We start from the raw sequence: 21,013 nt of genomic DNA on the forward strand, positions 1-21,013 counted from the left end.
AAACCAAATCACTCACATATTATTTAATCTTTCCCTTCAGTCGAAACAGTTGTTTTTCTATTGGTTGTATGTGTGTTGTTTACAGTAAGAGCTCTCATTTTTTAAAATGTACATTTTGCTTGCTCCTGTTTATCAATTCTGCACAGCCGCAGGTTTTTTTGTGATAACTTTACCGAATTTTTCCTCTCCTGTGTTAAGTGTTTTGATAGAGGCATACACAACAGCTGGGCTTATCCAGTCAGGAGATTAGAAATCTAGAAACGAATCGATTTGTTTTGATTGTGGAGAAGACACCCCCTTGTAGCTCTGGACAAAACACTCCTGGAACATCTTATCTAACACCTCTGTTGTTTAGTATGGTCTGATTTATATTGCTGTGTAAAAATAATTCAACTACACAATCTGCATGAAATCCATGAACTTGCAAACTGCTAATTTAGCATTCAGATGAAAAAGAAATATTAGTGAAGAGCCATCCACAATTTAATGATAGATTTTATTGTGAAAGAATTCAAATATTGTGTACATTTGTTTAGTTTAATGCCATTGAACCTCATGCTCAACCTCGTGCTGTCGGATTTAAAGTATTTTGCCTTTTAAAATATCTTATCTTGGTATATATCACAAACACTCAGAAACACTTACAGTACGGAATATATGCAACTCATACAATATGTAGATACCTAATGGTGCAAGATTATGACATTTATTACAAATGGGTCAAAAACCCACAGCTGGGTTAGTTTATACACAATCATACAGAAACACCAAATATATCTTAAAGTTCTTTACGGGGGGGCATCATTACCCATCTTACCCTTCTGTTATGACAACATCATACCCATTAAAAAAAAGCAGTTAATAAGTATTTAATGTTAATCAGACACAAATCATATTGACTGGAAGACTTGTGAGAATTCTTAAACAGTGAAACATTTGTGACCTAAATCTGATCTAGAATAACACAGCAGAAATGAAGTGGTGCACAACTGATTGTGCGTGACACTGCCGTTACAGTGTGCAGTGAAATGTTAGCGTGTTTCTTGATTAACAGTATAGGTATATACTGTAAACGTATCAGACATTAAATGAAAGATCTGAAGCTCCTTGACGTACAGGACCTGGATTCTGAGAGGTGATATTTAATCATGGACTGGGCTTAGGATATATGCTGATGGAGTTCTTCACCTGCTTTCTTCCTGGATATTTCACCATGCAGTTTAAAGGCTTGTTGGTGTCGGTGGCCACAGGATTAAAGATCGGGGTTGATGTCGTTTCCCACTTCCATGTGTTCAGCCTCCTTGATCGGCGATTGACGGTTCCAGGGCGACTCCAGGAGAACTGAGGGGGACTAGCTGGGCAGGAGTGAGACACAGAGCAGCGGCAGTCACCTTACTGTTCACCTCCACAGAGAGATCACCTGCGGAGTAGGAACATGATACCAGTATGACCCATAATGCAATGAATAAAATGTTAGTGTATTGCCTTAAAACGATTAAAATAATCCATACAATACTCATCAATGGACACCATGTTTTTTTTGTAGGAGAATCTTTTGTATTGGGGCATTTCAGTGAGGGCCAGCATCACTCAGTCTGACACCATGCAGCACCATGGTGCAGTTGAGTGCTTCCAGACGTCCCAGAAGCTGGCTTCGTACTCCTTAGCCAGTATCTCTCCTGGGAGATTGGTTGAGACGATCGTTTCCCCCTTCTTCCAGAATCCTCTCCACCTGTTCAGGATCGCTTTCAAGGTGGGCTCGGGGTAAAAGTAGGTGCAGGGAATAACCACACAGGAGCCTCCTTGGCGGTACTTGTGCTACCCATTGGCTCGACTGCACGTCACAGATCACTAAAAACAAGACAGTAGATCGATTTATCGTTGAGCGGAAGATGAAGAAGAAGTCTTCAGCTGCATCATGATGTGAGACCCACCAAGTAACAACAGAAGGGAAAGCCACCACTTCAGCTCCATCACTGATGATGGTAGACAAATAGAAAGTGCAAAAATAAAAATGCATGAAGGCAATGAAAAACATGGGAAACTGTATTTCTGCTGTTGTAGTTTTGCACATGTGCCAATAATTCACTCACCTCTGAATCTGTTTAACGGCTGGATGAATACGCCCTCACTTCCAGTGCCGGTGAGCTTTGTGCCGTGTTTCTGGACGTCACATTTATAGTCTAGCTTCACTCTTTGAAGTGTTTTACAAAGTGTTTGATCTTTATTCGGCTACAGCAGAGGCCGAGGACACAGATGTTGTTACAATATGTGATGGTTTCTCCTTGACTGTCCTCCGTTTAACCTGTGACTTGACAAGCAAATACAGAGGGAAATTTCATAAAACACTTCTGGTTAAACAGAACAGTTCCAGTAATGCACAGAAGAACAGTTTGTCTCACTGCAGAATTATAAAACAAGACACATTAAAATGAGTCCACAGAGGAGTGTTACACAGTTAAGACTCCCTCAAATACACCAATGAAGGCCAAGCCAGTCTGCAATAAAGAAAAAGCTGTGAGGACATTAAAGATGAGTTCAGATAATGCAATTTATTAATTGATTTTTTTCATTTAACTTGTCCATTGTTTAAGGGAAATACCACAATTTAACCACATTTTCTTTTGAGGAAGTCAGCACTGCGAAATTTATTTTTATACACTTCACAGCTTTGCGGTTCAGGCGTATGTCCCACTTTGAAAAGTCATGTGATGCTCAGTCAAATGAGATCATAAAACATCACAACGAAGTATTAAAAACAAGTTAGTTAGCTGAAAAAAGAACAGAATTAATAAAAATGACCTATGTAAACTTTGTGTAGTGGGTTTTAAAGGATGGACTAAACATTTGGTTTGTTTAGTCCGCGATATAAGAGAATTTACAATTTAGATTTACATGAAATACTGACTCCACATTTAGAGAAAGACTGTAAGACAAATTGTGGGAAGTCAACTCTCTCAGCTATGATGATAACCTGGTGCGAAGTATGCAGGACGCCGATACAACCAAGGTCGAGAAAGTCTTATTCCTCAGCCGCCTCTTCTGCCTCCTTTGTTTGGTGTGAATTTGCTTCCAAATTCTGTTTGCACTGACACTGACTGTAGACCAAAGATTCAGTTCTTCTCAATAATGATGATGTATTTCTTATGACAAGATTATGACGTGACGCTGAAAATTGAAAACTCATCAATAACTGACAGCTTATGAATGAGCCTTAAACATAGAGTGAAATTTGTTCCATTTGCTCTGATGTCAGTGCAACCACTGTTGCTTGTGGTGACAATTTGCCACTGACCAACTGCCAGATGTGCACGGCAGGTGAAATGTGTGCAAGCAACAGATCATTTAACAGAGCACAGCGCAGTCAGTCACATGGCAGGGAGTGAACGGCCTCTGCAGCGATTGCTCCACACAGTGTAGGCACAGTGGCCGCATTAACATCTTCACTAACTTCCACTTAATTTACCTCAAGCATTTACTTAGTTTAATTGTTAATTCAGTTTTATATACCAGTATAAAGAAGAGGAGGAAAGGGAGTAGACACTACAGATCACATCCACCTTTAACCCTTTATTTTTGATACAGTCCTTAAATTAAATGTCACGTCACAAGTAACAACTTAATCTCTAAACTGGAGAATAAACGAGAAGAGAAAACAGAAGTTTCAGATCCAGCACAAATGACGCAGGAAGTGAATTAGCAAACTTATTGAGAAAGGACAGAAAAACACGATCTATTATTGCACTAAAACAAAATGTCACGACAGTTTTTTGACAAGGTTAGAAGATAACATTTACACATTCTGCAGAAAACAGAACTCCAGTCATGAGATGTTACAAGCAGCTTGCAAAACTGATCTGATAAATGCTTGATACCATTTCATCAGGTCAGTCCCTTAGTGGCGCAATGCCATTGGCACACTAACTGATCGGAGCCTCTGTGTTTACTGTGCGGCAACATATAAAGAATGAAAACCAACCATGCAAAGCAATCATATATGTACTGTATGTAAACAGTAAGAGTTAATGGTTACTGCAAAAATGCTTCCTCACCATACTGACTTTAAAGACATCCCTTCCTACCATGACTCCAATGTAAGAGATGGGAACAAAGTCCACAGTCGTTGGCACAATTTTAAAGATAAGGGTCACATCCGTAAAACTAGTAAAAATGTGTTAATGTGTTAAGATAGACGAGAACACATCTGAACCTGTCCTTTAAGCATGACACATTTGACACAATCTGCCTACTTACCGTACTGTGACTGTAAAAGTGTGTGTGTGGCATGAAGCCTGCAAATTAGGCACTGCATTGCAATGGACTACTGTTTTGGAAATTTGGAGTTAAAATGAGAATCAGAAATATGTCTATTGCCGAGCAGTTTTTCACACATTTATCTTGGTGAGAGAAAAAAAAGGAAAAACAAGTACTGCAAAAGTCAAGGACGTCTTGTAATAGACTGACAACAGGCATGGTTTTTGGTTCATAAGCCTCTCACAAGTTCTCCATCCATGAGCCAGTAAATAAAGAGTATTTGTAATTGTTCTTGATGACATATGGTCTTTATCTAATTCCTTAGAGGGAGCTATGCATCCTTTCTTCCTCATGATAAGATAATCCTGTTGTGATGCACCCTACACACCAACACAAGTTCATGCACATGTGTGCAAAACACGGAGAATACAGAAACAGTCCAAATAGACTGGACTTGAGATGGAGCTTTTTTACTATTTTGAATAATCCACATTTGCATATATATTGTCTGCGTGATCCATGCTTTGATCCATCTGATCCAGAGGGGCCTGCAAAAACAGAAGTTGAGTTAGATTAAAGGTGCAATGTGTCAGAATTAGCCACCTGTCCAAGGTTGCTCCAAATAAATGGGGGGGGCAGCATATCACCAGAGTAATTGCTAACGGCAGCACACTGTGCTATACTATACTACTCTGTAATTATCTTTGAATTTAGCTACTATTTGCTGTTCGGAAGACACGACAGGCAGGGACAGCAGAAACCAGAGTTTTTAACACTGTTTTTTTGTGAGTTTTAGTTTGTTTCTGTTGAGCATGTTCTGCAATGAGTTAACAAGGCAATTGAGCTCGTCTCTCTCGCGGAAGAGAGAAAAAGTGTACGCTGTATTTTCTATTTATAAGGTAAATAGGTGTAATAGTGCGTTGTTTTGGTGGGCACATTTAAGGTTAGATTTAGCTAATGAGTTATGGGACTTAGTCTTAGTTACAATCATATTAGAATATTAACCCAGCTGAGTGGGGTTTCGTACCTCCATGTTGATGTAGACAGGCTCATCGATGGCCTTCGCTTTAGGAAGATTCTTGTCTTGTTTTTTACAAGATGCGTCTCTGAAAAGAAAAAAAGAGACCGGTTTGGATTCTAATTTGAGGAACATTGGATCAGAAATGTGTCATTATGTCCACATTTCACTTGCATGTATCTGCTTTTCAGAGTATCCACAAACATCTTTGGTCGTCATGTGTCTAGTATTAAATGTGTCTAGTATTAAACTTTTAGAATGTTAACTTTATTAAACCTTTGTTGTATCATGAAACAAACCTGTTGGCTTGGTTTGATGATGCTTTCCTAAAATTTGCATAATATCCAGAATCCTCCCTGGTAAAAGACTTGGACCTGTGGAAATAGGTGACTGCTGTGAGGCGTGTTACTGGAATTGTGAATCAAGTGCACATTGATCATCATCTGTTCCTTCTTTTCCACGTCACGTAATTGGCTTCCAAATTAGTTGTGATGTCACAACATCATAGTCGTACATACATGAAGTGAAATGAGATTTAAGAAAGACAAGACTTTTCCCTTCAGCGAATGAATGTGAGAACAGCCTTCAAGTGTCAAACTCTGCACATGCATCATTCTGCGCAGTGAAGCTCAAACATCCAAGTGGATTAACAATAAGCAAAGCACATATTTGAGTGGAGGGGGACTTTAAAATATCCGCACATGGTTTGCTTAAGGAAAACACAAGGTGCAGTAAACAAAACAAAAAGACTTTTGCTTCCACACACTCAATTAACAAAACAGCCCATAGTGGAGTTACCTTCTGTGTTTTATGTAAAAGACAATTCCCGTGACAAAAACGATAATCAGAAGTGCAGCGATTGGAACAAAGATGGCTGTATATGGTGTTGAAGTCTCCTCTTTCATACCCACTGTGAAGAAAATGACAATATCCACAAGCAGCAATCTTTTCAATAAACTGAATTACAGATTTTGATGTTTTAGTATTATTATTAGTCTGAAACTGTACTGAAAAACAAAATGTGTAAACGCTGAACTTACTTGATGTTGTTTCAAAGGTGTTCAAAAATGTTGTGTGTGTAATATCTAAAATATGTAAAAAAAAAAAAAATTAAAAACATTAAATAAAAAAAACTAAATTTGTTAATGACAGTTTTCATTATAGTTCCATTCTTTCATATCTTTGCCGTAACTATTGGGAAAATAGTATACAGACTGTTAGCAAATTTAGAAGTACACAAATTATATAAATGTGAATGAGTTGATAAAAAATGAAAGGCTACTGTATACCTGCTGGTACAGTGACTTGCTGAACACCTGTCAATGTGAGAGAAACATGTTTGTATTCTTTCAATTTCCAATTACTCAAGCATACAGTATAAATGTGATTAAAATCATACTTCAAGTGCTTTCCTAAAATTCTTACCACGCACAGAAATGGTGACACGTTTCTTTTTGAAGCTGTATTGTTGACCTTTTACGATAATTCTCAAGTAGATGTCTTGGTCATTATCCTGGACGTTTTGGATCACGAGGGAGCAGTTTCCGTTGTCTTTATTTCCGATGAGCATGGTCTTTCCTCTGTACTTCTCAAGCACGAACGAGTCGTTCTTATGGTAAACGAATGCATTTTTGTCATTGTCTTTGGTATCAAATGTACTCTTCTGAAGCTTTTTCCAGTAAACTTGAACATCTTCGGTGAAGTATAGATGTGGATAGGTGTAAGTACATGGTATGGTCACATTTGAGCCCAATTCTGCCATAATTTTGCCAGAGACGTTAACATCCCAGTTTTGACCTGTGTTCGAAATCAAACCAGAACTTCAATTTATTAATGCGTCAAGAGCTTCATGAGATAAAATTTTAAACAAATACATCACACACATATGTCACCCACCTTTTGAATTAGAGGCCAGGATCAAAATGAGACTAAGATCAATGAGGCCTGGCAGCTTCATCTGATCCAAGAAAGACATTCTGAGGTTAAATGACATAAACCTGAATCCTTACAGTGAATTCAGCTTTACAGCAACATCAACCACACCTGACAGCCTACATGCTGCAAGGTTATGCCCGTATTCTGCCATTCACTGCAAAAAGCAAATACTCACTGTGATCTAGCAGAGGTTGTCGAGCTTTGTTGCGCTCTGTCAATACGTATTTGAACTTAACACTGGCCTGAAATTCTTGGGTGTGTTTGCTTTCGCTCAGCAGTGGTGAACTGAAAAAGGAAGTTGTGACAGAAAAGTGTATCGTTACCACAGTACAACTTTCTCATGGAATCTGATGCCAAGCGTTACACAAATGCATCAAGAATCTTGAGGGCAAATGCTACAACCTGTTCCTCATCGCACGAAAAATAAAATACTGCAAAGTGAAATTTTGCTTGGTATAAAAGTTGATATTCACTTGAAGCTTGCATGTATTTTTACACGTCTCCGACAATTCTTTACACACACAACGACATCTCAGAGGTGTGAAGATTCCGAGGAGACCATGCAACTTAGCACATCACAGGAGGGCAATCCAGTATGTGTAAGATTTCACACACAGAGAGGTGCTGTCCATTCACTGTATCCAAACCTCTAAGTCAAACCTCTAAAGCTTTAGAGTGTGAATAACACTGCATGAATTAAAAGATAGATAGATAGATAGATAGATAGATAGATAGATAGATAGATAGATAGATAGATAGATAGATAGACAGAATGAATGAATTCTGCCAGATGGATTTGTTTCATATTGCTACAAACGCTTAGTGCTTGACGCTGTTCAATACAACCACTAGGTGGAGTGAGACATGCTCGCAAATCCAGTGTGAACTTTGCCACTGAAGCCGGACTCCACCTGGAATGTGGCCCAAGCTCGGATCTCAAGGTGCAGTCATGTGACCTCCAGATGGCGGAACAAGAGTAAACAGAGGGTTTGCTGAAACCTTCCTGAAAAGTTTTGTGATCTTGGACGGTTCGACCCCGTTCGAGGGGGCCAGTCCCGGTTGTTTTTCGGCCCCAGCTCGCAGAGGGAGATGGGAAGCGGCGCGAGCGGTTGTTCACTCGGAAGATGACAGTTTGTTGTCTGGTGAGGCTCCGTGGCTGCGGCGCGCCAGGCGAGCTCTTCTTTACCTGTGCGAGGTGTGATCGCGAACCCTGCGGGCACGGATGGGAGATCTGACCAGCGGGAGTCCACGGCAGGCAGCCGGAGAAGAGACGAGCTCATCGGACAGTCCCCAGTCAGATGTCCGCTTCCAGAGGAGAGTAGCCGCGGTCAACTCTCCGGCTCTGCCCGCCGCACGCCTCACTTTACCTGGAGTCATGGACACCGAGGGGAGGGTCGACGAGTCTAGACTGAGGATGCACATTTTCAAAAACGGTAGTTCTGCACATCTGTAAAGAAAATCATGTAATAATTGTAGATGATTTGATACTTATCTCATGCTTCACCTGCACCAAACACGACTGCTCGCAAGATTAAGTGATTTTACTAAATATATGTAATTGAAATGGCTTGATTTTACATAGCATCATTATGACAAACTTTATCTTCACTCATATGCAGTAACTGTTTTTCATTATTGCAAAATAATAGTAGAAACTAATGATGGAGAGGTCACAACAAGCCAAAGAGAAATCTTAAATAATCACATAATGCCCATTTAGAAATATAAAGTCTCTGCTAATCCAGTGAAATTCATGTTGGAAAGATTATTTGTACATTTCTGTGTTAATGCAGTATTGAAGTCTGCTTTTTCATACTGAACGCAGTCTTGATGAGGTTTAATATTGTTCTCATAAAAGGCTGAAAGGATCACAGATGGTGATTTCTCTTTGCTTGTAAATATGCTATGTACTAATTAACAAATGTTGAATTAGTGTCTCAAAATGTAAAACTGTCTCCACACATGCAGTATTTTCTTGTTGCAGTAAATAATTCAAGAGGGATTTTTAGGATCTGATGTTTCAGATGCATGCATGAATTATGACCATTCCTTCAGACCAAGAGGAAGTCAAGTGATGCTTTACTGCAGGGCGCAAGCCACAGCCGAACACCCGTCATTTGGTTGCACATGGGACCCCCTCGAGCAAAGAACTGCATTGTGACTATTGTGATAAAACAACAGATTCCATTTAGTGAGTTAGATTTCTCAGAAGCAGAATGAAATCACATGAGATGAAACAGTCAGAAAATATTCAGTGAAGTGTGTAAACCTAAGAAATGAAGATACCCCTGGAAAGTATTTTTTAAGGAAGCGCCAGTGCATGAATGTGTTAATACAGTTGAAAATCAGCAGCACATTGGCCGCAGGACTGTCGACACACAGGAGTTTTTGCTGGGTTAAAACATCACAGTGAATCTACCATCTATGAGCAGGAATGTGGAAACTCACGCCTTTCCTGCGGCCCTTTGACCTTCATGCACATTCCATCCCTACAAACATGGAAACCAAAGATTAAAGAACTTGCAAAGCAAAACATTACATAAGACCTCTCAAATCCCGGTGAAAGCAGGGTAAAGTTCACAAACTTTTGGATCAGTGATTGTTTTAAATATTCCCTCTTTTCTCGGTCATTCTTGTGTGTGATCCATTGGTGGTTTGTTTTGGTCTCGTGGTGATTGATTTGAATGATAACAGCTGAAATAACCTCTTCGACTTGGAAACACTGCTGAGTCAGTTATATTGACCGCTGTAAATGATCAAAAGGTTTTCAATCCATGTCCAGGTGGCGTGTCCCCCTCTGAGCGTGGCCTGGCCTGGCGTTTCCTGTTTGGGATGTACCCGTGCAGCTCAACGGCTTTAGAGCGCTCTCTGCTGCAAGAGCAGTTGGTCGTACGTTACCAGATCATGAAGAGAAAGTGGCAGCAGTTTCTTCCATCAGCTGTGCGGATGCACCTCAACGGCACTGATGGTAAAAGTCCAAACGTGCACCAACTCTGTCACAACGAAGGAAGTCATATTTGGCAGCTTTCACTGCTCTGCTTTCTCATGTTGAAAACGTCTATGACCACATGATCCTGTCTCCGTTGCAGCTGAGTTGGTGGCAGCAGTCAGGTACTTTGACCAGAGGCAGGCACAAGCCCAGCAACAGACCCAGGACCAGTCAGAGGAGGTCAGGGACAGACTGGCTTTCTTGGAGCTTCAGGCACAGGTTAAATGAGTTCAACATATGTTCACTCTAATCTATATGTATCAGTGTCACTGCATCTTTTCTAGTCTGTGTATATTTCTGTTTTTTCGATTTCAGTAGTTCCATTATATATAATTTCGTTGGCTTTGTCTGCTAGAAGAGGAAAGCTCAACTGTTAAAATTGGAAGGAGTGAAGTATGAAATTTCACAACAGGATCCAGTAATGCAAAACAAACTGTTAATCATGTGTTTGCAGAAGGTATCACTTCACCTCTTTGTACCAGCTGAAGTGATTACCATTCTGTCTGGAGTGTGTGTGCATTTAGGAACAGCTGATAGCTCTGTGCAGGCAGATAGCGATACCTCGCATGCAACTTTAACTGAATGATGCTGTTAGCAGATTGCTGACATGAGTTCACAGCCTGTGCATTATTTCAAGTGCAAAAAAAAGGTGTCAAATATATTTGTGTCTACATTTCCTTCCTGTCACTAGATACTGTTTGAGCGGGTCACATTTGACCAAGCGGAGCTGCGGGAAGCCATACGAATAATTGACAAGGATGTGCCAAGAACTAACAGAGACCTGAGCTATTACCAGTGAGTGATTGTGAGCCTTAAGGTAACAGGTAGCGTGTGGAATTCGACGGCTTACCCCTGACATGAAGTTTGTGGGAGTAAAGATCCAGACTTTGGTTTTAAGCAGCCAAAGGGGATCAATCATGTTTTGCTCACCTCAGCTGACCCAGAAAGGAAACCGCATCAACCGTTTAATGTTCACATGAAACAAGCAATCACTTTGTGTAGTTAAGCCGGTCACTCACGCCTGGTTTTCTCCAGAGCTGAAAATTGTGTATTGAAGCTTGTTTCTGTTTTTCATGATTTACAACCAGCTGTTCACCTGGTTACCAGGTTACAGAAATGCTTTATATAAGATTATTAACTGCATTGAGTAAGCTGTGAGCTTACAGCTCAGAAAAAAAAATATAATGATTTAAATATGTGCCTCTGAATTAAAATAAACACAGGAGGGAAAACAGAGCAAACCTGATTTGGAGCCGCCAAGATCATTTCTCTCCTGCCCCCCAGGGCTACAGAACCTGTCGAACTGCCTCTCCTAAACGCAGACATGTTGCTACAATACCGAAATAATACACATATAAAAATGAATAATGGAGAGCTTAATTTGGAATTGTGTAGTCTGCATGTGTAGTGTGACTAACTATCATATGAACTTACGACTACTAACTGCTGTAAGCATATTTAAAGATAAAAGCCATTCAAGTGTATTTATTTAAGCTAATTCAGTGTTCAAATGAATTCAAATTACTTTTGTCGCCTGCCCTTACAATATAAGCGCACTAGCAAAAGCTCCTTTAAGTTCCTCATGACTATATAGGCTTTATGCCAGTGATAAACTCCATATGTTGCAGACACATTTCTGCAGAGGTGTTTAACTAATTCTTCTTAAATATGTCATACTAATAATTAATGTGTCTGCAGGGGTGAAGGTTCAGGCAATCTGTTGGTGCTGAGAGACATCCTCATCACTTATGCTGCTTTTCATCCAGGTAAACAGCGAGAATGAGCCCACCTCAGGCTTATTCATACTGACCAGTTAAGACAACACAAGAGGCTGTGTGTTGTGCTGTTAAAGACTCTGTTTGTTTGTGCACTTCTTCTTTTGATTGCTGATCCAGAGGTCAGTTATGCCCAAGGAATGAACGACCTGTGCAGCCGGTTCCTGGAAGTTCTTGACTCTGAGGTGGACACTTTTTGGAGTTTCTCCTGCTACATGGAGAAATTCTCCAAGGACTTCAGGGCTGATGGCCTGCACAGAAAAATAGGTGGGATTAACAAATAGAAATGCAGCTTTATGCAAATAAATGTTAAGTTTCCAAGATGTACATGTTGTGAAATGAGACTTGTTCCAGGATGTAGTTTGCAAAAGAGATTTGGGACCTCTAGTGGTAAAACCAGAATACTGAAACCAACATACTTTCTCATGCTGTGTTTAGACTGATATATAAAATGTGACCAAAATCATAAAACGCTGGGCCAAGATCAGACAAAAAAACAGTTCCTGAACTCATTAGAAATAAAACAGGTTCCCCTACATGAAAGCACAGACTGTAAATTGGTTTAGATTCTGCTGTATAAGCATATGAAAGAGTTGTTTTTCATGTCTTTTAGAGTTGGAGGCTGCCCTGCTGAAGGAACTAGACCCTCAGCTTTATGCTCATTTGGTCACAGACAGCATGGAGAGCTTCACCTTCTGCCACAGGTAGATCTTTGGTACCTTCCTAGATTTTTACTCTCTATATCTGAATTTCATTCCACAGACACATCTTGTTTGTGTGTGTGCACGCATTGTCCCTCCTTTCAGGTGGCTGCTGCTGGGTTTCCAGAGGGAGTTTGAACACAGTGACGCATTACGTTTGTTCGAGATCCTGAGTTGTGACCACTTGGAGCTTATCTCCCAACAAGTAGACCGAGCCCGCTATCAGGAAAGGCTTGCTCGGAAATGCAGCGCAGGTAAAACCCCAAACTCAAGTTGTAATAATAAATAAGACTGATTATCTCATATTCATCTTTGCTCTGCAATGTTTGCAGAGGACAGTTCAGAGTCAGAGCTGCAGGCCATCAACACTGACTTCACCTTTGAGCTCTTCATCTGTGCGGCCATCCTGTTAGAGAACAGAGAGTCTCTGCTGCGGTGCCGAGATGACGTGCAACTCATCCAGTTTACGAGCAGGTTCGTCTGTATGCTCACACATGAAAACCTCTATACAAAAGAAGGGATTGTGTGCTTCGTAATGAATGTGTTGCTTAATCATTTGCTTTTTGTTGCAGCCTTCAGGGAACGCTGGACCTGAACAGCACGCTGAAGAAAGCAGAGCACCATTTGTACAACTACTGCAAGAGCTGTGCTTGGGACTACATGAGCGGGCGATGCAGAGCGCACAAGAGCAAAGAAGAAGACTTTCTTTATCAGCTCCGCAGTTTACTTGTTTTAAAGTGATAGCTACGCTTTAAATACCCGATATCAAAGACTCCTATGAAACTGTCATTTGTAACGGGACATTCGGTATAATTTCTGTTTGGAGTATTGATGGCACATATTCTTTATCTTTGTTTTTATTTCTGAGGGAAACACACTAATGGCTGCTTAAGTTTGATCAATTCCTGCTGTTTATTATAATTATAAATGTACAGTATTTATTTTATGGAATTTGACCTACACCGACTGACTCACCTTGGTTGCTGTCCCGATTGTACATGCATTTGATAGCTTAAGCCTAATATCTTAGTAACTCAGACAAGCTTTGAAGGGTGTGTTTTTGCAGATCATGCAATATCCAGCCGCTAGAGGAATACAGCCACTTGACAGGCGTGGGCAACTACCGAGATCTGGTGTGTCGCAACAGGTGGTGTTTGCAACGAACTGCAGTTATATTTAATGCCAGATGGCCTATGTGTCAGAGAGACCTACAGGAATTGATATCCATTTTTTTGCGGCCTGGCAGGGAGACCATGCAGTAATAGGAAGGAAACCCCACTGCACACCTATGTCTTAAAAATAGGATGAAACACGTACACAACATAAAAATGAGACCTCAATAAAACTACGGAAGGTTGGTTACTATGTGGTGTTTGCAAAGTTCATGTTCAGTTTAATAACTGTTTTGTTTTGTTTATGCTTTGAATGTAATACCCCTAATTTTATTAGCCAGTGCCTGCAGGTAACAGATAAACTGGGATAAGAAAACAAGACATTGAATTTGAAAAGAATAAAGCTCCCTCAGAGGAACGCAATCTCAAAAACAGAGAAAAATGCATCACTTTACAACCACAGTTTCTCCTTCTACAAAAGTAACATACAGCAGATATACTGTGCAGACCATCAGTGTAAATGGTGAATGGACTGCATTCATATCTTCTTTACTGTTTCAGTCATTCACACACAAGGACACTTTGACATGTGGACATCAGGAGCCGGGGATCAAACCCTCAACCCTGCAATTATGGGACGATGTGCTCTACCTCCTGAGCCACAGCAAACAAAAAAACACATCACAACAATCATGGTCAAACATCTTTAAGAGCACACTAACTGTCTACTTCAAACACAGTTACAGAAGTTTAAGGCCATGTAGAGATTTTCAAAAGTTCATCTGTAACTCTGTTTGCTGTTCAGTGTCCCAGCAGTGTATGTAACAGAGCATGTGAACAACATTCTTCCTGTTAATGTCCTAACAAGGCAATGCTCACATAACAATGACAACATGTTGGGGTTGGATGCCAAATCAAAGCTGCAAACTTTCTGTCAGCGAAAACCAGTCAACGAGCAGAGACATGGGCCTAGAACTTTCCTTGGTGGAGTCACCTGACACCCTGACGGGCTCTCCCTGCACAGTGCTCTATATACACTGGGGAGCAGAGACACTCGCCCTCTCAGTCCGCCTGCCAGGAGAGGGAAAGGAGTGCTGGAGAGGAGTGTTGTGTGCTGGGCGAAAACAAAGCACCACTTTTAACTCTGTAAACCCTCAAGTCTTGAACGTCTGACGGCGCAAGGTAACCCCTTCTACGAGAAGCATTGCACTCAGCCTGGCTTCGCAGTCTGTCTTGCTCGCTGCTTTAAAAGCCTAACCGCCAAATGTTAGAGCTGTTCCCAAATAAGTGAGGCTTGCATGGCTTCTGTCATACAACGGCTTGACAAGCTGAGGCAGAATACTTATGAAAAACCACACAGTGCAGTGACTGTACAGTGAACAAAACATCTCTTCGGATAATCTGATTTCATTTTCATTTCACAACAGCATCAGTTGGATGTGATTGTGCCTCAGCTAGAGAAAATTAGTGAATTGCATTAACTATACATTATGGCTATGACAGACCCTAATACAAACCTTCTGCATGTAGCATATTTTTCTGGAACTGCATACGACAAATTTCAAGCATGAGTGAGTGGAGGACAAACCACAACAGCACTATGTCAGCATTTTCTGTTCTGTGTTATGCAACTGGATAACAGGAGATAATTCAATAGTCTGTAGTTGAAGCAGTCCTCACCCATACTTTCACCCATTAGGCAATCAGACAAAAAAAGTGTTCTCAGTCATTGAAATGTTGTGTAATATTTAACCGTATGTTTGTGATCTCCTCTGTCTCTAAAAATGTTCAATTTCTTGCTTCAATCTGCTGGGTTTTGTCAAATCACAGCCCCATGCAACAAGAGTTTTTTTTATTAACAATTCATTTCTCAAATATGTTTGTTACTGTACCTCAGAACTGTAGTTTTCTGTCTGTGCTTTTGGTTTTTAAGCCCTCTGTGTTAATATGAACCACGCAAGTCTTGCCTATAAGTCAAAGATAAATGATCTCTTAATTTTTAGCCACCTTCCATTCATTACCATCTAGATACCACTGATACTTATTATAGTAACTGTAAACTATTTGGAGCCAGCTGTCGGAAAATAGACACACCGATCCCTGTTCCAGGATTAGTACATTTCACCAGCCTGACTGAGACACTTGAGTGTTATGTTGCTGAGGGAGGAGTGGAGAGAGAAACGGTGTATAGAGCAGTGTGACACAATCCAGTCATTCGGCCTCAAGTGTCAGGAGGTGGTTCAAGATAGTACGTCATGGACGCCACTCCAACACTAGCCGAGCCTCACATGGCCCTGCATCTGGATTTATGTAAATCACAGGCACGCCTTTGTAAGTACACCTACAGTAGTTATATGTGAGTATAGGTAGTATGCAGGCACATACACACTGTACAAAGTGCAAAACTATTACAATCACAAACATCAGAATGAATGTAAATCCTTTAAACAGTGATAATGGATCCAAAAAACAAAAAGGGCTATAAACTTCTCTGATCACTTTTTTTTTTTCTTTGATCTAAGATGTCTAAAGGACCAGCAATCGGCATTGATCTGGGCACCACATATTCCTGCGTGGGCATTTTCCAGCATGGAAAAGTGGAGATCATCGCGAATGACCAAGGAAACAGAACTACGCCCAGCTATGTGGCCTTTACAGACACTGAGAGACTTATTGGAGATGCTGCCAAGAACCAGGTGGCCATGAATCCAGCCAACACTGTATTTGGTGAGGATTACAACACCCAAAAGATAACATGCTCAAAAACAGCGATCCAAAATTACTATTCACATTCTCCTCAATGTGCTGATGACTATTCCTTTTGAAGAAGAAAACTCAACACTGTTTATTTACCTGTATGTACACTATACGGTTTCTATTAAATCTCCTTTAGATGCTAAGCGTCTGATTGGTCGTAAGTTTGACGATGCTGTGGTGCAGTCGGACATGAAGCACTGGCCCTTCAAGGTTGTGAATGACTCGTCCAAACCCAAGGTGGAGGTTGAATACAAGGGTGAGATCAAGACCTTCTACCCTGAGGAGATTTCTTCAATGGTCCTCACCAAAATGAAGGAGATCTCTGAGGCTTATCTTGGCAAGGTAGAGGACAATAAGTGAGGAACACTATGCTTGAAATTACAATGTAGTAGTACTAGTAGTTTGGTTTTATGCAGGCAAAGTGTGTAAATGACAAGCTGCAACAAGTCTCAGAAACAGCACCTATTCTCGACACCTGTTAGACGCTTAGCAGAAAGGCTTATCTAAAATCTAAAACCACAGAATCATTGCAAGCACTTTTCTCTGGTCTCTATAAATGACTCAGACCGCTGTTTCTCATGTTTGCAATGTGGTGACAGATTTACAAAGTAGAACAGTCTGAACACACTGATGCTGTCTATTGACTGATGGTCTGTCTTTACAGCCTGTGAGCAATGCAGTTGTCACAGTTCCTGCTTACTTCAATGACTCCCAGCGTCAAGCCACTAAAGATGCTGGAACCATTGCTGGACTGAATGTGCTGCGCATCATCAATGAGCCCACTGCTGCAGCCATTGCTTATGGCCTGGACAAAAAGGTGGCTAGCTAATAAGAAGTAAACCTTAACCAAATTTCGTTGTCCCATCACTTATTCTTACCATTCATTTTTTAGGTTGGCAGTGAACGTAATGTCCTCATCTTTGACCTTGGCGGTGGTACTTTTGATGTGTCAATCCTGACTATTGAGGATGGCATCTTTGAGGTCAAGTCCACAGCCGGCGACACTCACTTGGGCGGTGAAGACTTTGACAACCGCATGGTTAATCACTTCATCGCTGAGTTCAAGCGCAAGTTCAAAAAGGAAATCAACAACAACAAGCGTGCTGTCCGTCGTCTGCGCACAGCCTGCGAGCGTGCCAAGCGCACCCTCTCCAGCAGCACCCAGGCCAGCATTGAGATAGATTCACTCTACGAAGGAGCGGATTTCTACACCTCCATCACCAGGGCCCGTTTTGAAGAGCTCAATGCAGACCTGTTCCGTGGAACCCTCGAGCCTGTGGAGAAAGCCCTCAGGGATGCCAAGATGGACAAGGCTCAGATCCATGACATAGTCCTGGTGGGTGGTTCCACGCGTATCCCCAAGATTCAAAAGCTGCTGCAGGACTTCTTCAATGGTCGCGACCTCAACAAGAGCATCAACCCTGATGAGGCTGTGGCCTATGGTGCAGGTGAGTCACATTACTATTTTGGTATAAAAGCTCAACAGTTTAAAAATGATTAAGTGGTCTATATGAAATCTATCTTGTCATCATGGTATCAGTTTCACCATTTAGAAACTCTTCACAGCTGTTCAGGCGGCCATATTGGCTGGTGATAAGTCCGAGAATGTACAAGACCTGCTTCTACTGGATGTCACGCCCCTGTCCCTGGGAATTGAGACCGCAGGAGGAGTAATGACTGTCCTCATCAAAAGGAACACCACCATCCCTACCAAGCAAACCCAGACCTTTACCACCTATTCAGACAACCAACCTGGTGTGCTCATTCAGGTAGAACAACCTTTTAGTAAAGTTCTGTACAAATAGTAGTTCACACTCCCTCCCACGCCCCTGTGTATTGAAATGACTCCTAAAAGTGTTTACTGAGCATCAGAATTTGATTTGAGTAACTGTTTTCAGGTTTATGAAGGCGAGAGAGCCATGACCAAGGACAATAACATCCTGGGCAAGTTTGAGCTGACTGGTATTCCACCTGCTCCCAGAGGTGTCCCTCAGATTGAGGTGACCTTTGACATTGATGCCAATGGCATTCTCAATGTATCTGCAGTTGACAAAAGCACTGGAAAGGAGAACAAGATCACCATCACCAATGACAAAGGTAGATAACCGCATAACATACTTCTTAAACCAAGCATTAAAAAGCAGTATTGCAGCTCTAAAGCTCGAAGAATGTTGTGCATGAGCAGAGAGAATGACTAAATATTGCACAGGAGGTACAGAGTTTTGGGTTTCATCCTCCTCCCATAGGGCGGCTGAGCAAGGAGGACATTGAGCAAATGGTACAGGAGGCAGAGCAGTTCAGGGCTGAGGACGAGGCCCAGAGAGACAAGGTCACAGCCAAGAACTCCCTCGAGTCCCTGGCCTTCAACATGAAGAGCACTGTGGAGGACGAGAAGCTCCAGGACAAGATCAGCCCTGAGGACAAAAAGACCATCGTAGACAAGTGCAACGAAGTCATTGCCTGGCTGGACAGGAACCAGGTAAAAATCCACTGACTAAACTATGAGTTTTGATACAGAACACAGGTTCCTCTTTGGCTCACATTGTGAGAGCATGAGGTAGCCTACTGTACGTTCACGTCTGCATATTCATATTGTGTAAACAACGTGAAGCAATTTCCCCACTTCCATGTCAAAATGATGTCTTTGATGTTTCTGTTACCCAGACGGCAGAGAAGGATGAGTATGATCACCAGCAGAAGGAACTGGAGAAGGTGTGCAACCCCATAATTTCCAAGCTATATCAGGGGGGTATGCCAGGAGGGATGCCTGGGGGAATGCCTGGGGGAATGCCTGGTGGCTTCCCCGGAGGAGCTGGAGGTGGCTCCTCCTCTGGACCAACTATCGAGGAGGTCGACTGAACACTCTGCTGACACTTGACGTCAGATCCCAGCACACACTTAGTGTCTTAAAGCTGTTTACTTAGCCAGAATACGCATCCAGTAAACATTAGGTCACAGGCTTATTTTGATTTAAATTCTTGCTATAATGTTTGCTCAAGATTTCAATCATTAACAAATCGAAGCAACTAAATCTGACATGATGATATCTGATATCTCTCCAATGATGATTTGCATGGATAATAAAAATCTCTTTTCATCTGGGATTTCTAAACGTTCGACTAATAAAGATCACTAATGGGATTCTGATTTGCAAAATGTGCTGTGCGCTTCTTGTGATTTGTATTTTTCATACATCGAAGAAGTCGTATACAATATATTCATGAGTGCATAAAACAGGTATGTACTGGGACACCCAACCTGCAGCTGTTGACAGTTGTAGATAAAACTGGTTCCTGTGTGCAGAGTAGGTTTTCTTATCTGTATTTCTTTCCTGCCATCAGATAGTCATACATGCCACAAATGGTGTCAAATATTGAAAAAAAAAAACATGCTAAAAAGGGTGTTGCTGTAGATGTCAAAAAATTATCTGTCAAACATAGGTGAAGAGCTTATCTATCTATCTTATTATTTGCTGCTTCTTATTTCCGCTGATGTGTGAGGTATGAAACAAGGATGCTCAACTGAACTGAACATGCAATAATAACTCAGTTTTAAGTTTTCGTTCTTTACTGAGCAATAACAAGGAGCACTGCTGCTACTTCACAATGGAATCATTGCATAACAATTTGTTTGCTAACAGCCATGATCCACGTACATAAGAATGCAAAAAACACAAGCATTAGATTAGTGGTTGAATGTTTTGAATTATCACCAGACGTTAGCCTCCCAGACCGATTGGCGGTGTTTGTTGGCGGGGTAGCTGCAGTATAAAGTGCCACACATGGAACTCAGGGTCAGATGCGTGTAGTACATATATAAAAGTCAGCGTCTTACACAGCAGAGACTGTGGAAGGGAAGTGATTCATAATTGAGACATGGCCATGTTCTTGCTTGTCAGTTGTTTTGATCTTGTGGCCTCTGCACTGGGTGAGTGGCTGGTGGTTAACCTGCAAATGAAGCACTTATCTGTAGGAAAGATGGTTTCTGTGATGGTATGCTAGCAACTGCAGGTTTCTTAATGTCTGGCTGCTTGCACATTAATACATTTGTTAATGCAGTAATACACAGTTACACACTTCCAGGTATATATGCCATATACTGGGACAAGCAGATCGTTTATGGATTGAACCTTAGTATTGCACCAGCATCCCCTCTGGAACCATACGTGGGGGGCAGCACTGGCCAAAACTGCGAGTGAGCAAATGCTTTCCAAATCCTACATGCAGGGTAAACTTACTGATATAAACTCACATAGGTATCAATGGATCCATGTGCTTACCTGTTCCCACAGTTAATCACAGTGATCAATGAGTGATTATATACAGCATCAATATCAGTTGTCAAGCAAGGATGTTACTATTTCTTGAATAGTAGCAACTACTCGCTGTACTGCCAGGTTTAGTGCATTTGTGAGAATTCATGCATAAAATCTACCTTCTAAAAACACTACTGCTGATTTTCATATTTTACAT

The 21,013-nt window shown here is 41.3% G+C and overlaps 3 protein-coding genes across 4 annotated transcripts; 2 read left to right on the forward strand and 1 right to left on the reverse strand.

Annotated features, from left to right (window-relative positions):
- Positions 1-526: 526 nt before the first annotated feature.
- On the reverse strand, positions 527-7,483 carry LOC121610124 (myelin-associated glycoprotein-like). Of its 2 annotated transcripts, XR_006007029.1 has the most exons (10): positions 7,383-7,483; positions 7,169-7,229; positions 6,698-7,069; positions 6,562-6,588; positions 6,313-6,357; positions 6,071-6,182; positions 5,572-5,646; positions 5,282-5,360; positions 2,094-4,802; positions 527-1,851 (listed from the first exon to the last, which is right to left on the reverse strand). XR_006007029.1 is itself a non-coding variant. In XM_041942076.1 (9 exons), the coding sequence occupies exons 2-9, from the start codon at positions 7,227-7,229 to the stop codon at positions 4,728-4,730; spliced, it is 846 nt and encodes a 281-aa protein (XP_041798010.1). In that variant the 5' UTR covers positions 7,383-7,483; the 3' UTR covers positions 527-4,727. The 2 variants fall into 2 exon arrangements, 1 of the variants encoding a protein (XP_041798010.1); XM_041942076.1 differs by having other exon boundaries at positions 527-4,802.
- Positions 7,484-8,113: 630 nt separating this feature from the next.
- Positions 8,114-14,036, forward strand: si:dkey-238d18.4 (TBC1 domain family member 15). The gene is made up of 10 exons (XM_041942002.1): positions 8,114-8,640; positions 9,990-10,175; positions 10,297-10,415; positions 10,888-10,991; positions 11,895-11,962; positions 12,092-12,238; positions 12,585-12,675; positions 12,778-12,926; positions 13,005-13,146; positions 13,245-14,036. Exons 1-10 carry the CDS (start codon positions 8,430-8,432, stop codon positions 13,411-13,413), a joined length of 1,386 nt encoding a protein of 461 aa, XP_041797936.1. The 5' UTR covers positions 8,114-8,429; the 3' UTR covers positions 13,414-14,036.
- Positions 14,037-14,828: 792 nt separating this feature from the next.
- On the forward strand, positions 14,829-19,689 carry hsc70 (heat shock cognate 70). The gene is made up of 9 exons (XM_041941948.1): positions 14,829-14,966; positions 16,307-16,511; positions 16,678-16,883; positions 17,206-17,358; positions 17,434-17,989; positions 18,108-18,310; positions 18,440-18,638; positions 18,788-19,020; positions 19,206-19,689. Exons 2-9 carry the CDS (start codon positions 16,307-16,309, stop codon positions 19,398-19,400), a joined length of 1,950 nt encoding a protein of 649 aa, XP_041797882.1. The 5' UTR covers positions 14,829-14,966; the 3' UTR covers positions 19,401-19,689.
- Positions 19,690-21,013: the final 1,324 nt, after the last annotated feature.

The sequence above is a fragment of the Chelmon rostratus genome, chromosome 8 (genome assembly GCF_017976325.1).
Source record: "Chelmon rostratus isolate fCheRos1 chromosome 8, fCheRos1.pri, whole genome shotgun sequence".
Taxonomy (NCBI): Eukaryota; Metazoa; Chordata; class Actinopteri; order Chaetodontiformes; family Chaetodontidae; genus Chelmon; species Chelmon rostratus.

Coding starts and splice junctions, on each gene's coding strand:
- si:dkey-238d18.4 (XM_041942002.1), top strand. CDS start 8,430: ATGGGAGATCTGACCAGCGGGAGTCCACGGCAGGCAGCCGGAGAAGAG. Junction 11,963..12,091: donor TTATGCTGCTTTTCATCCAG/GTAAACAGCGAG, acceptor TTGCTGATCCAG/AGGTCAGTTATGCCCAAGGA. Junction 13,147..13,244: donor CTCATCCAGTTTACGAGCAG/GTTCGTCTGTAT, acceptor TTTTTGTTGCAG/CCTTCAGGGAACGCTGGACC.
- hsc70 (XM_041941948.1), top strand. CDS start 16,307: ATGTCTAAAGGACCAGCAATCGGCATTGATCTGGGCACCACATATTCC. Junction 16,512..16,677: donor TCCAGCCAACACTGTATTTG/GTGAGGATTACA, acceptor AATCTCCTTTAG/ATGCTAAGCGTCTGATTGGT. Junction 18,639..18,787: donor CACCATCACCAATGACAAAG/GTAGATAACCGC, acceptor CTCCTCCCATAG/GGCGGCTGAGCAAGGAGGAC.
- LOC121610124 (XM_041942076.1), bottom strand. CDS start 7,229: ATGAAGCTGCCAGGCCTCATTGATCTTAGTCTCATTTTGATCCTGGCC. Junction 6,589..6,697: donor TGTCACCATTTCTGTGCGTG/GTAAGAATTTTA, acceptor TCACATTGACAG/GTGTTCAGCAAGTCACTGTA. Junction 5,361..5,571: donor TCATCAAACCAAGCCAACAG/GTTTGTTTCATG, acceptor TTTTCTTTTCAG/AGACGCATCTTGTAAAAAAC.